This window comes from Hakea prostrata, chromosome 1 (assembly GCF_041222555.1).
Source record: "Hakea prostrata isolate BN-2017 chromosome 1, UWA_Hpros_2, whole genome shotgun sequence".
NCBI lineage: Eukaryota > Viridiplantae > Streptophyta > Magnoliopsida > Proteales > Proteaceae > Hakea > Hakea prostrata.
In genome coordinates, this window is record NC_142600.1 from 29,578,156 (window position 1) to 29,591,062 (window position 12,907).

The following is a 12,907-nucleotide window of genomic DNA, read 5'->3' on the forward strand; positions in this document are numbered from 1 at the left end:
TCGATTGTCACTCTTGTTCTATATGGATTTATCTTTTAAAATAAAAAAAATGAGGTTTTTCGATGTTTTCGTGATTTTCATAATATGATTAAAACTCAGTTCAATGCCACTGTGAAAATCTTTCGCAGTGACAATGGCACAGAGTATATTGATGGTGAATTTCAAAGATCTCTCTCCCTTTGGCATAATACACCAGACCAATTGTGTTGATACAGTGGGGTTACTGAAACAAGAATCGGCATCTTTTAGAGATAGCTCGTTCACTTATAATTGTTATGAATGTCCCTGACCAATACTTGAGTGATGCTATACTCACTGCCTCTTACCTTATGAATAGGATGCCCAGTTGGATACTTGATTTTAAACGTCCTAATGAGCTTCTCCAGAGAACCACTTCTTTTGTTATTTCCCCAAAGATTTTTGGATGTGTATGTTATGCCAGAATCACAGGTTTTTAGATGTGTATGTTATGCCAGAATCACAGCCCACCAAAGTAAGTTGGCTCCCTGCGGCCTACGCTGCATTTTTCTAGGGTATTCTGCTACTAAGAAAGGGTACAAATGTTATCATCCTCCTTCCAGGAAAACCATTGTCTCTACGAATGTAATTTTTAATGAGTCTTGCGATTACTATACACCACTCCATGGGGAGAGTCCTAGAGGAGAGGTGTTTTTTCAAACTCTAGACCTTTCGATCACACCACCACAACACAACTTAGGAGTTCAAGAAGTGTTTCCTGACCAGGGGGAAACTTCAGCCAGTATACCCGAGGACTCTAATTCTCCCCCTCCGTTTTCTAAACCATGTGAAGAACTTGGTCAAGGGGAGACCACTCCTGTGAGGCACACTACTGAGGTTTTTCAAAACAAGATTGACCATAATAAGTAGGTGCAGACTTTTCAGAGGAAGAATTACAACCAGCTAAAGTAAGTGGAGAAAGGCAACACGTTACCACTTCGTAATCAGATTTTACTGTTCCCCTTGAGGTATCTTCTTCTGATCTTCTTATTTGTTGGTTGAGTTCTACTAGGAGTCCAATTCTATTAGAGTTTTTATTCATGTAAATTTATGTAATAGTGTACTTTCCACTTAATTATAAATAGAGGGCTTGAGATCACGTTGATCAATAAGCCATTCTACCAAAATTGTGTTTTTCAACATGGCATCAAAGCCTAAGTTCAATTAGGAAGAGAAAACATACCTCCACCTAAGTTCGATTAGAAAGAGAAAACCTACCTCCACCACCGCTGCAACTGCTCCGTCGCCAAACCATCCGCTGCATCCTCATCTTCTTCTACAATTGCTCTGCCTTTCTCTTCCTATTGCCCACAATCGAACCCATCTTCTGATTTTTTTCATTCCTTTTTCTTTCTTCTACAACCATCGCACCATTGCAGAATTTCTTTTTCTTTCTTTTCTTCTGATTCTTTCTTCTTTTTCTGAAATTTTTCTCTTTCTTTCTTCTGCAACCATCGCACCATCGCAGAATTTCTTTTTCTTTCTTATTCTTCTGATTCTTTCTTCTTCTTTTTCTGAAATTTTTTTCTCTTCTGAAACCATCGACAGTTTTTTCTCTTTCTTTCTTCTGCAACCATCGCAGAATTTTCTGCAACCAGAAATTTTCTGCAACTTCTGTAACCATCGCAGAACCATCGTAAACCCATCGCAAATCCATCCCAAGACTCATCGAAAACTCATTCCCCATCCCAAGACCCATCTCTGCTCTTCTCTTCCATCTTTTTTTCTGGTTCCGCCTCCCATTCTATATCTTTAGTTTCAAAAAGTCTTTATTTAATGGGAATGTTAGCTAGTCAAACTAGGTAGTCATTTTAAAGGGATTTTTGGAAATTGAAGGATGGAAGGATGTTCCAATGCACTTCTATTTAAGCTCTCTATTATGAATGAATTTAAAATCATATTGGGATGAATTTAAAATCATATTGGGACGAATTTTGAGCTTGCCATTTGGCTTTAGGAGTATGTCTAGTTTTTTTGCTCTTATCCCTTCAGTGGATTTCCTTTGGGTGGCGAGTGTCCTATATTGAGCAGTCGCTCGTGTTACATCCTACTTCTCTTATCTTTCTGCGTCACCTTCTCCTTGTCAGCTTCAACCAGCATAATTCCATGGCTGAAGCATCAGAGAGAGAGGAAGAAATAGTAATCTCATGATTACGCAAGCACCCTCCATTCTAAATAAAGGTATTGTGAAGGTCCAAAAGTCAACAGAAAAGTGATCTGCTTCACAAGGCATAATTATCATAGGAAGACCCATAAGAAATCATTAAGCAGCCATGGGTAGCTCATATTATTGCAGAAGTACAACGTGCGCCAAATAAGCCAGGGACAAGGAATCACAACCATAAGTTTCAAGCTAAGGAAAAAGAGTTATATTTTTGGGATTTCCACACCATCAGTAATCAAACTTAGTTAATATGACCGTGCCATCATCTACATCACATTTTGATCACTTAGTGCAATCTCACTTCACCATCTAAGGATGATACTTCAGATTGTTTAGAAGTCCATCCCCTTAAGCAAAATTTGGACCATTTAAGTAACATGGAGAAAAGACTATGTTGATGATCATACAGTTGAGGTCATGTAGCCAGTCCAGAGAATAGTCAACAGTGACAGAAACCTTTTCCAAAAAGGGGAAGAGACGGAACAATGGAACCAACCAACAATAAGAAACTTTCATATTAACATGCTCAAAATGACAATCTGACAATATTGAAAGGATGAGCAGAGAATCAACCTTTGCTAACTTTCCCAAACTGTGAAAAAGCTCTGTTCAAGAATCCTTCAGAAGTTGATGGTGAGAGTCCTGCACTTACCCAGAGAATATAGAAGCATTGTTGCAGTGTATTAAACCTTACAATGTATAAAGTAACAAAAAGTACATAATTACACTGGCATGTCTATGTAGAACAATATATTGCATGACATCATATGGTATTCATAGTCACAATAAACAACAGAACATATTCAAAAGAATTAGAAAAATATTATAAAAAAAATAGAAAGAAAAAGAAAAAGATATTCAGCGAGGCTTTGCAATGACACCACGATGCAGTTTTGCACCATGAATGGTTTAGGTTACAAATCATTCAGTAGGCATTTAAAGAGAGAGGGGTTTGGGTCCACAAATGAGAAATGAGAGGGTGCATACAGGAGTCTCACCCCGGCATCTATAGCTCCTTCTCCCTCTTTGTTTATTTTATTTTATTATTTTCTTTTTCAAATAAACTCATTGCCATCAGAAATTTGAATATGTCAATTCTCAGAAGGGACCTGAACATTCTGAAGCATGGAAGGTAGTTAAGGAATAAAGTATCGCTTGTATAGTATACACAGATTCTTGACCAATATATTAGCATTTCTCATGTAGATTTAAATACGAAGAGAAGGATTCAAACACTGTTCACATGAAAATTGTCACAGCCCCTTGTTATGCCTTGATGCAAATGCTACTATAATATCTTGTGGGCCAATTAATCTATGCATGGACAATTAGGTCTTTAGTTTAGTCCAGTTTTTATTTTAGAATTAATCTCTCAGACATAGTGTGGTAATCTATATGCAACTTCTGCTCTTTAGTTCCCAATTCCAGATTAAAGAGAAGGATTTGCTTCTTCTTTTTCAGAGGTTTCTAGTTTTAGTTTCATTCTCTTTCCTTGCAAGTTTCTAAGTTTCTCTTGTAAGGCAAGGACAGCAGCCCATAAATATACAATGCACTTAGAGGGGCCCCTATCAATGATTTGAATATCTGAATGGCAGAAATTGGTTTGAAGCAATGAGTCCATTGTCCATTTTGAGTGACATGAGAGATTGAGAGGCCTGGCTCGTCCAGTGAGAGGCAAAACCCCTAAGGTTGAGAGAATCAAATCTCCTTATCCCGTTTACCTTTGTCTCCTACTTTCTGTCTTGTCCTAAATGACCCCATGTTGTGCTACTGCTGCCTATGGACTGCTACAAGCTGCTGTTAAGATCCTCTTGGAGATGATAACATAGGCATTAGTTTAAGCCAAAGTCTACTGCTGCTACAAGAATTAATGAAAAAGGGACAATCTACACCCTGCAAATCTGCTCTACCATTGGTTTTCTCCTGCAATGTTGTTCCAAAATTTCTCAGCAATAAGAACTCTGATCTAACAGACATTTTGGGTACCGATTCAGATCTCCTGGAGCTCTAGCCAGTTGCTGATTCGAAGCCCAAATTTCTCACTGATTTGCAAGTTCTCACTAAACCTTTTATTTTGGGTTCTCTTCATAACTCAGTCGTTAGTCATCAGAATTGGCTAAGATTTGTAGTACAAGAACTACTCAATCCCTTCTACATTTGATCCAAGTTTGAGAGCAAACTGCTTGCTGGATTACCTTCTACTTTTTGCCTTCTACTGTGGTGTTCAACTTCTAATTCTGATTTGATTCTAGTATCGATAGTGTGTGCAACCATTAACAATCCTATATTCCTACTGTAGAGTGGTCCTTAGCTGAATCTTTCTATGATAATGTGATCTGCATTATTCTATAAGGAAAAACCAAGACCAATGATGTCAGCTTCCTAGGTTTCACCATGTTCAAGAACATCTCTAACTGTAATATTATAGAATTTGTCTTCAATCAGGTGACCTACTCAGGAAATCCCTCAGCAACAACAGCACAGTACTCAGGCTAATCTAATTATCCCCCAGACCCGCCATCTCAAATTCTGAAGAGATATTTCTTTCACAGAGGCTTGTTCTTTTAGTCTTTATTTTTATTAATACCATAAACATTTCACTCCATTTTATGGAAAACTGAAAAGAAATACAGTAAAAGTTTCCACCATGTCTCTCATTTTGCAAGCCAATTAAGTCTGGTGACACAGACTCCATGCAAAATGAGGAAACTATGTTCAACCTGCACATACACTCTATAAGATATAAACTAAATCAGATGTCTAATTAGAATTGATGTACATAGAAAGGCTGTTTTCAGTGCATCCCTGTTCCGCCAAAAAACACAGAAACACCTTGGCAAATCCACATCCTTAAATAAAATGATGCCTGGAGGAAGACACCTCAAGACAGGAAGTTGCAGAAAGTTAGCCAAACTGAATTGAAATGTAGTCGAACATTTGCTTCTTTTTCCTCAGGTAACAGATGGCAATATATATGCTCTTCTTATGCAATATTTTCCTATTGAAAGATGAGCTAACATTTGCTAGGAGCTGTAGCACTGATAATACCGGAGATTAAAAAAATTTGGAAAACAAAGTTGATCAACCAAAACGGGTTCCATTTTCAGAAATGTCACAAGGATAAAAAGCTTAGTTTGCATACCATCCAACACAGCATGGCTATAGCACATAATAGAATGGTACAATGTCTGACAAGTCTTCAATCCTTTAAAAATGCCAAAAACAGCAGTCAATGGGTCCAACAAATACAAAAACCAAAAACATTAACATTAAGAAGTATCAATAGAAGTAACAAAACAAAACAAATTATTAACACTACAAGAACAGAACATCCAAATTTCGTTTAACATCTCCATATTGACACTAAAATTGCAATCTTAAACTCTTCAAAAAGAATATTACAGACAAACAACCAACAGACGCATATAAGTGCGGAGGTTCAATTATTAGCAGGCTAAGAAGTCCTCGGGTTTAAGAATTGCCTAGGAATCTGCAATTAACAATCACAGATTCTAAGAACTAAGCATAGTTAAAATCTAGAATGACAAGTCCTCCTACGTAAGTACAGTTACAAAGAACCAACACTTAAGCATTTGACAAACCAGCTAATTCAGAACCACGCAACGTGCAAGTCTAGCCATAACTATACCAAGCACAATCTCGTATCTAGAATTAGGAACAGCTCCAACTACAATAAATCCAGGAGATTAACAACTTGAAAGAAAAAATTGAAATGATGCAAGGCAATATAAACTTTAACGACAGTATACCTTTGATAATGATTCTTGTTGAGAGGGATTTTTCACCATCGACTGAATACGCAGAGTTCGCGCAACAGCGGAAGCTCTGAAGAGTTGAACAATGCTTCATATGAGCATACACCGAAACGGGTAACCTATTATGTAAGATTGTGTTGGGAGTCAGGGATTGTGCAATCAAGATTTGAGGAATCGAGTAAAGCCGGGGGATTGGAAGGGATACAAAGGATGGACAGAACAGAGCCATCTAAAACCCTACTTCTATAGCTCGTATCTTTTGGTTCTCAATGAGGTTTGAACTTTGAACTTCATTTATTTTAAGTCTGAAAATGGAGGAGTTTCCCGGGAAACTGCTGAGTCGTAACTAGTGAGTCAAGACTCTGTGACTCGTGGCTCGCGTGTGTTGGGCCGCATTCCGGTCCAATATTTTCGCTGGGCCAAAAGCATTTTTTAGTACTAGACTAGATTTTCTTCCATAACTGACCGGGTCCAAATATAAATTTATTTGTGAGTAGCCACTGAAGACACATCCCATGCTTTCTTAGCTGTTTTCAATCCACATTAGCTTAATTTTAGTTAGGGTTTAAGGTTTACACATTGATGCGTCCAAAATCTGCTCAGCCCTTGGATCTCCACGTGATGTCCTGCAAAACGAAAGCGTCAGATGTGGCCCGACCGCTGGGGTCGGGAGTCCACCTCCGAAGGCTAAGTCGTTGATGAACTTAATCACAAACGGCTCTGCTAGAAGCACAGAGCTAAGGAATGAAGAACTGGGAAAGGTGATCTAGATAGCAGATCGCGGATAGTTTAGGTCTATCAGTATGTATCTGAACCTGAGTCTCAGATAGTATTCTTTTTGATCGATTAATCCGTCCCTCACCTTGTATTGTAGTGAGGTTTATATAGAGTGTACCTTCGAGTCTCCTTCGTTGGATGCACTTGAGCTTTCTTCGGGTAGTCGTTGGATCTTATCAGTTAGATCCGTTGAGCGATAGACTTCTACTAGTTTGGGCTAGTAGAGGACTCCTGAGATAACCTTTAGGTTATGCGATGGTTATCCCTTCGATAATGATTATCCGCAGCCGTCAGTTTGAGTCTGCCATCATTAGGGTGATTACCCTAATCCATAAGTAAGATTAGGGCACGCTTGAGCCGAATAAGCTTATTTCTTCTTCAGCAAGCCATCTTCCGGATCCGGTTCGCTCGAGAGCGATTCGATTTTCTTCGTCTCGACCGGGGTCGAGGGTCGGACCAAGTATGAACCCTGTCTGATCATAAACTCTCCATATCACACATAAAGATACTTAAATCATTTCCAGCTAGTATTTAAAAACTATACCTTGAGTATTTAGTTTGAAATTCTTAGACTACTACTGCTTACAGCTAATATTTATAGGCAACACTAGGTTTTACAGTTAATGGAATCTTTCATAAGGCACACTACACCATTAGATCGTAATCAATCTGATGGCCTATATTAAAGTACATTTGTATCAGAAAAAATAATACCTCAAATTCCTATCTTATATTTAAATTATATATAAAAATTATTTCCATGAGAATGTAGACAAGGTGCACTCAAGCCAGTCTGAGCAATTCCAAAAAACAGAAATACCTCAACCAATCTGACCCCATCAATGGTATAAACGAACATTTCACCTTGCTGTTAAATTAAAATTTAACACATTTCCAAAGTATAAATGCTTTATGATTAACCAACCAAACAAGAACAACAATGTAGAACATGTGAGGGGCAACTAGTATACCACCTACCAAATTGATAAACGCTCCACACCAATAGAATGAGGCAACGGTCAGTGCTCTTCTCACTCTATAAATCTAAAGTTTAGGCTTTTCTTCACCTTTCACAAGAAAACCAGTGAAAATACAAAGGATATGATGTGCTACTCCATGAAGGCTAGTAGAGTATTATAAGTAGAAACAAGGGAAGTAGGAGAATAACCCAAGAAGCCCAGTTTCTCATTTCTTGTTTGAAGTTAGAGCACAGAAGAGGTTTGTTTAACAAAGCATGGAGAGGGTCAATATTCGAACAAGGATGATGTATATCATCACAGTATTTATGATGTTGATACCCAGGATCATGTCAACAACTTCTCATCGCCCACTATGTTTGTCCCAGTTTGCACTGGCTAATGATGCCTGTGCCATGCTTCCCTTCCATTATCATATCCCGCAAGCACTAGAGATTAAAGATGTGCATGATGATGATGATGACGACGATGATGATGATGAGGGGGGCGAGGATCTGGTTCAAGTTGAGATCGAGCATAGACTTGAACATGCGCATGGACATGGACATGAGTATGGGCATGCGCATGCACATGGACAAGGGCATGGACATGGAATGCGGCATACATATAGGCACTCCCGCCACCACCGCCGCCGCCACCACCATCACTTGTCGGCAATAGAGCAGGAATGTTGCAGGTGGGTGAAGGAAGTGGACACCTTTTGTGTTTGTGAAGTGTTGTCTCGCTTACCTAAATTTCTTAGGATAACTGTGCATTCCTACATGGTTTCAGTTGGTGGTCAGTTATGCAATGTCACGTATACTTGTCCCGGGAGAATTAGATAATTATGTGATATGGGTTTGGTATTTCTTTAAGCTACTGCTTGAGAGTTACAATTAATAAACATTTTAAGCTTTGCAGGGGTATCAACTGTTAGTTAACTAAGGTGATTATGTTTCAAACAGGATAGTGGACTTAACTTTGAGATTTTTAGACTACCACAGAAGTCTTTTGACACCCATATATATATAACAACAACTGACCTGAGTTTGATAAGAAAGAATTATATTCAAACAAAATTCCTCAACTAAAACAATGCTAGACAAATTTTTATATATATATTTCTTATCAAACTCAGGTCAGTTGTTGTTATTTGTTTTTTTTTTTTTTTTCTTTCTTTTTTTTTTTTTAATAAAGAAAATATATTAAACTTAAAACTTATCAATCATACAAGGAGCATCAGGGTTGCTCAAGAGGTTAGAGATAGCACTACTAATAGTGTTGGTAGTAGTAACACTTATTGCCATATTAGAGAAAGTTTTCGAAAGTATCGGGGATTTAAAGTGGCATTAGAAAGTGTAGACTTAATGTCTACCAAAAGCAGAATGAAATTAATGGGTCACTACTTCTTTGGTGGAGCATATATGAAATTATAAAAGGACTGCCTCTTCATCATTGAGCCAAACATGTTGAATTTGAATTATTTATGATTTGTAATATTGTAAACTTTCCTTAATTGCCCACATCAAAACATCCAGTGCACTACTTTTTTCCAAACTTCCTAACTTAAAATAGATGAGTTTGCCATCATCCATAAACCCCACGCTCCAACCTGCTAATCTTAGAAATTCATTATATACCTCGGCACACAATAATATAAAAGAGTGAATAACGACATATATATAGATGGGGAGTTATGGCAATTTGTATTTTTTAGGATGTGTAAGGGCCTGTTTGGTTACGCGAATCCAGAGATTTCAAATCTCTGGATTCACAAATGGGAAATTTTTACCTGTTTGGTTGTGTGAATCTCTAGATTCATGAAATCTAGAGATTCACATTTTTACACTAAAAACGTGAATCTGTAGATTTATGGGTATGAGGTGAAATCCAGAGATTTCCCCATACTATCAAAGCGCTAAAGACTTGAACCATAATTCAATAAATTTTTTTTGGGATAAATCTAGAAATTTCATTCCAAAAATTCAAACTAACCAAACAGTTAATTTTACGAACCATGACTCTAGAGATTTGAAGTCTGTAGATTTGAAATCTCTAAATTTTTGAAATCTACAGACTCAAGTAACCAAACAGGCCCTAAGTGATTGTTTTGGCAGTTATTAAATGCAAGCGTTATGTTTAACTCAATGAGCCATTTCTTAATACTTGTTATTATCTTAATAGGATTGGGTTTAACTTTGTCAAATTATTACATTATTTCTTTCAACCCATATAAAGTAACATGCATGTGATTACAAACATGGAGAAAAACCATTGGCTTTGTGCTTGTCTAGTTTTTAATCAACTAGCTAGGAAGCCATTGCATGCAGAGACGCAAGATCATTTGTAGTCCAAGGGGTCCTACCACCCAGATTCTCTTGGTCAATTCGCAATAGATGAAAACATGTGTCAGAGAGTATATGTCGTATCTCTGCACAATTCACAAGTATCATGCATCTTGAGATTGTGTCAGCAAAATGGAGAAAGACACTCATACATGATGAGTTTTCTGCGGTTCTCCAAAGGCTAGGTCCACTACTGAGTAGAGATGGATTTCTACCATGAGAAAAGAAGAAGAATAGAGTACAATCTAGTTTTTTCTACCATTCTCTATAATGAAAAAATTACTTACAATTATTTTGAGAGACTATAAGTATAGAGACAAAGACAGATAAAAATCCTACATCAAACAAAAAGTCCAACCACCCCTATTAAAAATAGGCATGACCCCCAAATAGTTTTGGGCCCATAACAAGTCATTTTGAAGAACTCGAAATTCTCAACAAGACCATTCGGCCGTGGCCAACATCGAAAAACAACCACCGACCTTCACACCGGAGAAAACGTGAGGTCCTGAGTAAAACATGAATCAATATCTAAAACCATGGATCGATGCCCATCGATGGGTCACTCTCACCGATCAGAGCACCTTTCAGTGTCACTAAATGGGTGGAATGGAATACCATGAGCAAGAAGGGATTGGGGGGGGGGGGGGACCTTTCTCGGGGATAAGAGGGCAAAAGGGGGGGGGGGGCAAAAAAAATAATATTTATTAGGGAAGGGGGGGGGGTGGGGGTGGGGGGGGGGGGGGGCGGGGGGGGGGGGGGGGTGTTTTTTTTCCTTTCCCCGGCCCGGGGGGGGGGTGGGGGGGAGGGAGGTAGAACAACAAAAAAAAAAAAAAAAAAAAAAAAAAAAAAAAAAGTGGTGTGGTGGGGGGGGCCTTAGTTATTGACTAAGCCAACCGTGCCGGCACTTAGCACTTACTTGCACTAAGTCAGCCTAAAACCTAGGTAGAGAGAGTAAAAGAAAGCTTAGAGCTCAAGAGAACCTTGAGAGAACTTGTATTGATCACTTACTTGATGCTTTGTACAAATGAGTCCCTCCCCTATTTATAGGTGAGGTAGGATACAATGAATGGTTGTGATTTGTACAAGTGTCTAGAATCTAATGGTTATGAATATTCTAGTGGGTCTAGATATTTCTAGGGATATTTCTAGAGACAAGATACTTTATAGATGTAGATTCCTCTAGAATCTCCCTCCCTTCTAGAATGTGGGCTAAGTGTAGCCCATTAGTGTTATTTCTAAGTTGGGCTAGCCCATGTGTGGCCCATGAATATTATACCATTGGGCCTATGATAAATTGGGCTGTGTCATTCTCCCCCACCTATTCCGTCGACGTCCTCGTCGTGTTTTCATCGTGGAACCTCCTTATATGTTCTTGGAACTGCCACAATGCGTTTTCTGGTTCCCAACTTGCTTCACTCTCAGGCAATCCCTTCCACTTCACCAAATACTCTCGACTCGGAGGCACCCCACGTTTGCGCATTACTCGATCCGCCATTATATGTTCCGCCTCCTTGTCATAGGATGTTGTTATGCTTGTAGGTGCCCTTGTAGAAGTCCCACGACTAGGATCCTCCGCATCTCCTTGGTAAGGCTTCAACATACTTGCATGGAAGACAGGATGGATCTTGAGTTTTGGTGGGAGGTCTAGTTGGTAGGAAACCTTACCCACTTTCTTCACAATTTTGAACGGGCCTTCATACCGACGAACCAGTCCTTTGTGCACCTTTCGCAAGGACTTGAATTGTTGGGGTAGTAACTTCACCATGACCATATCCCCAGTTTCGAAGTTTGTGGGTCGTCTATCCTTGTTGGCCCACTTCTTCATCTTCTTTGTGGCTTTGTCTAAGTATGACTTAGCCACGTCCAACCTTTTTCGCCTTGGTTGTAGGCTTCTGGGCAACTCAGGGGGCATCACGTCCTTGAACTCCTCTAGAGTTCTCTTGACCTCCTTCGGTCTGGCTGCCTTGGGGACATCCTCCTTGTCTTCCAAGAGTGCTGCCAAATGTGTGACTTGCCCCTCTTCGGCTCTCTTCTTCAATTGCATGGCCGAAAGAAGCTTTGGCCCCTCCTTAGTCCCTTGTATCGTTGGGACCATACAAGGTGCTCCTTCCTCCATAATGCACACCTTGTTTAAGAATGGCATAGGTACGACCTTGACCCGTGTCAAGAATTCCATGCCAAGCACCAAGTCGAAGTCGTCCATTGTCACGACCGACAAGTCCACGGTGCCTTTCCAAGCCCCAATTGTCATCTCGACTCCCTTGGCAACTCCCTCGATAGGGCGTGCCTTCGAGTTGACTGCTTTAAGGCTCCCTCTTTCCTTGCTCGTTTTGAGCCCCAAACGCTTTGCCTCCTCTGTTGAGACAAAGTTGTGTGTTGCCCCCGTATCAACCATGGCCCTTGCCATTTTGCCGTTGATACGCACCTCTACGTACATCAAACCCTTTGTTGATGTAGGGGCTTTGTCTTCCTTGGCCTTGATAGCACCAAGCCGCTGCAATGATCCCATGTGCACCTCCTCTTCATCCGTGTCTTCGAGGAGTGCACTTAGGGCCTTCCGTTTTGGGCAATCCCTAGCCCAATGTGGTCCATCACAAAGGAAGCACTTGTCTTTGGGCTGGAATTTCTTCTTCTTTTCTTGCTTGCCACCCTCCTTGTTCGAAGAGAACTTGTTTGTGCCTTCCCTTGTGTGGTCGGTCTTTGACCCCTTCTCTCCCCCACCTTTGCCATTATTGCTCTTCTTGGCCTTAGACTCGTCCCTTCTAAACTCTATTAAGGACTCCGCCGCCGCTATAGCCGTAGCAAGATCTTGTACACCTCGACGTTGTAGCTCTTGCGAGGCCCAATTTTGGAGCCCATCCATGAAGT

General features: G+C 39.8%; 1 protein-coding gene across 3 annotated transcripts in view; it reads right to left on the reverse strand.

The window, feature by feature from the left end:
• The window catches only part of LOC149028676 (RNA-binding (RRM/RBD/RNP motifs) family protein), a 44,766-nt gene extending 38,553 nt beyond the window's left edge, over positions 1-6,213 (reverse strand). For 2 of the 3 annotated variants that reach the window (XR_016172244.1, XM_089148972.1), the window contains exons 1-2: positions 5,953-6,213; positions 2,756-2,824 (exon numbers count right to left, since the gene is read on the reverse strand). Coding sequence is in view for 2 of the 3 variants with exons in the window: in XM_089148972.1 (XP_089005098.1) it covers positions 2,756-2,824; positions 5,953-6,187 (304 nt within the window). In the remaining variant the exon portion in view is untranslated. Of the gene's footprint in view, positions 1-2,755; positions 2,825-5,324; positions 5,388-5,952 lie in introns of all 3 variants that reach the window. The other variant, XM_089148964.1, reaches the window with a different exon arrangement.
• Positions 6,214-12,907: the final 6,694 nt, after the last annotated feature.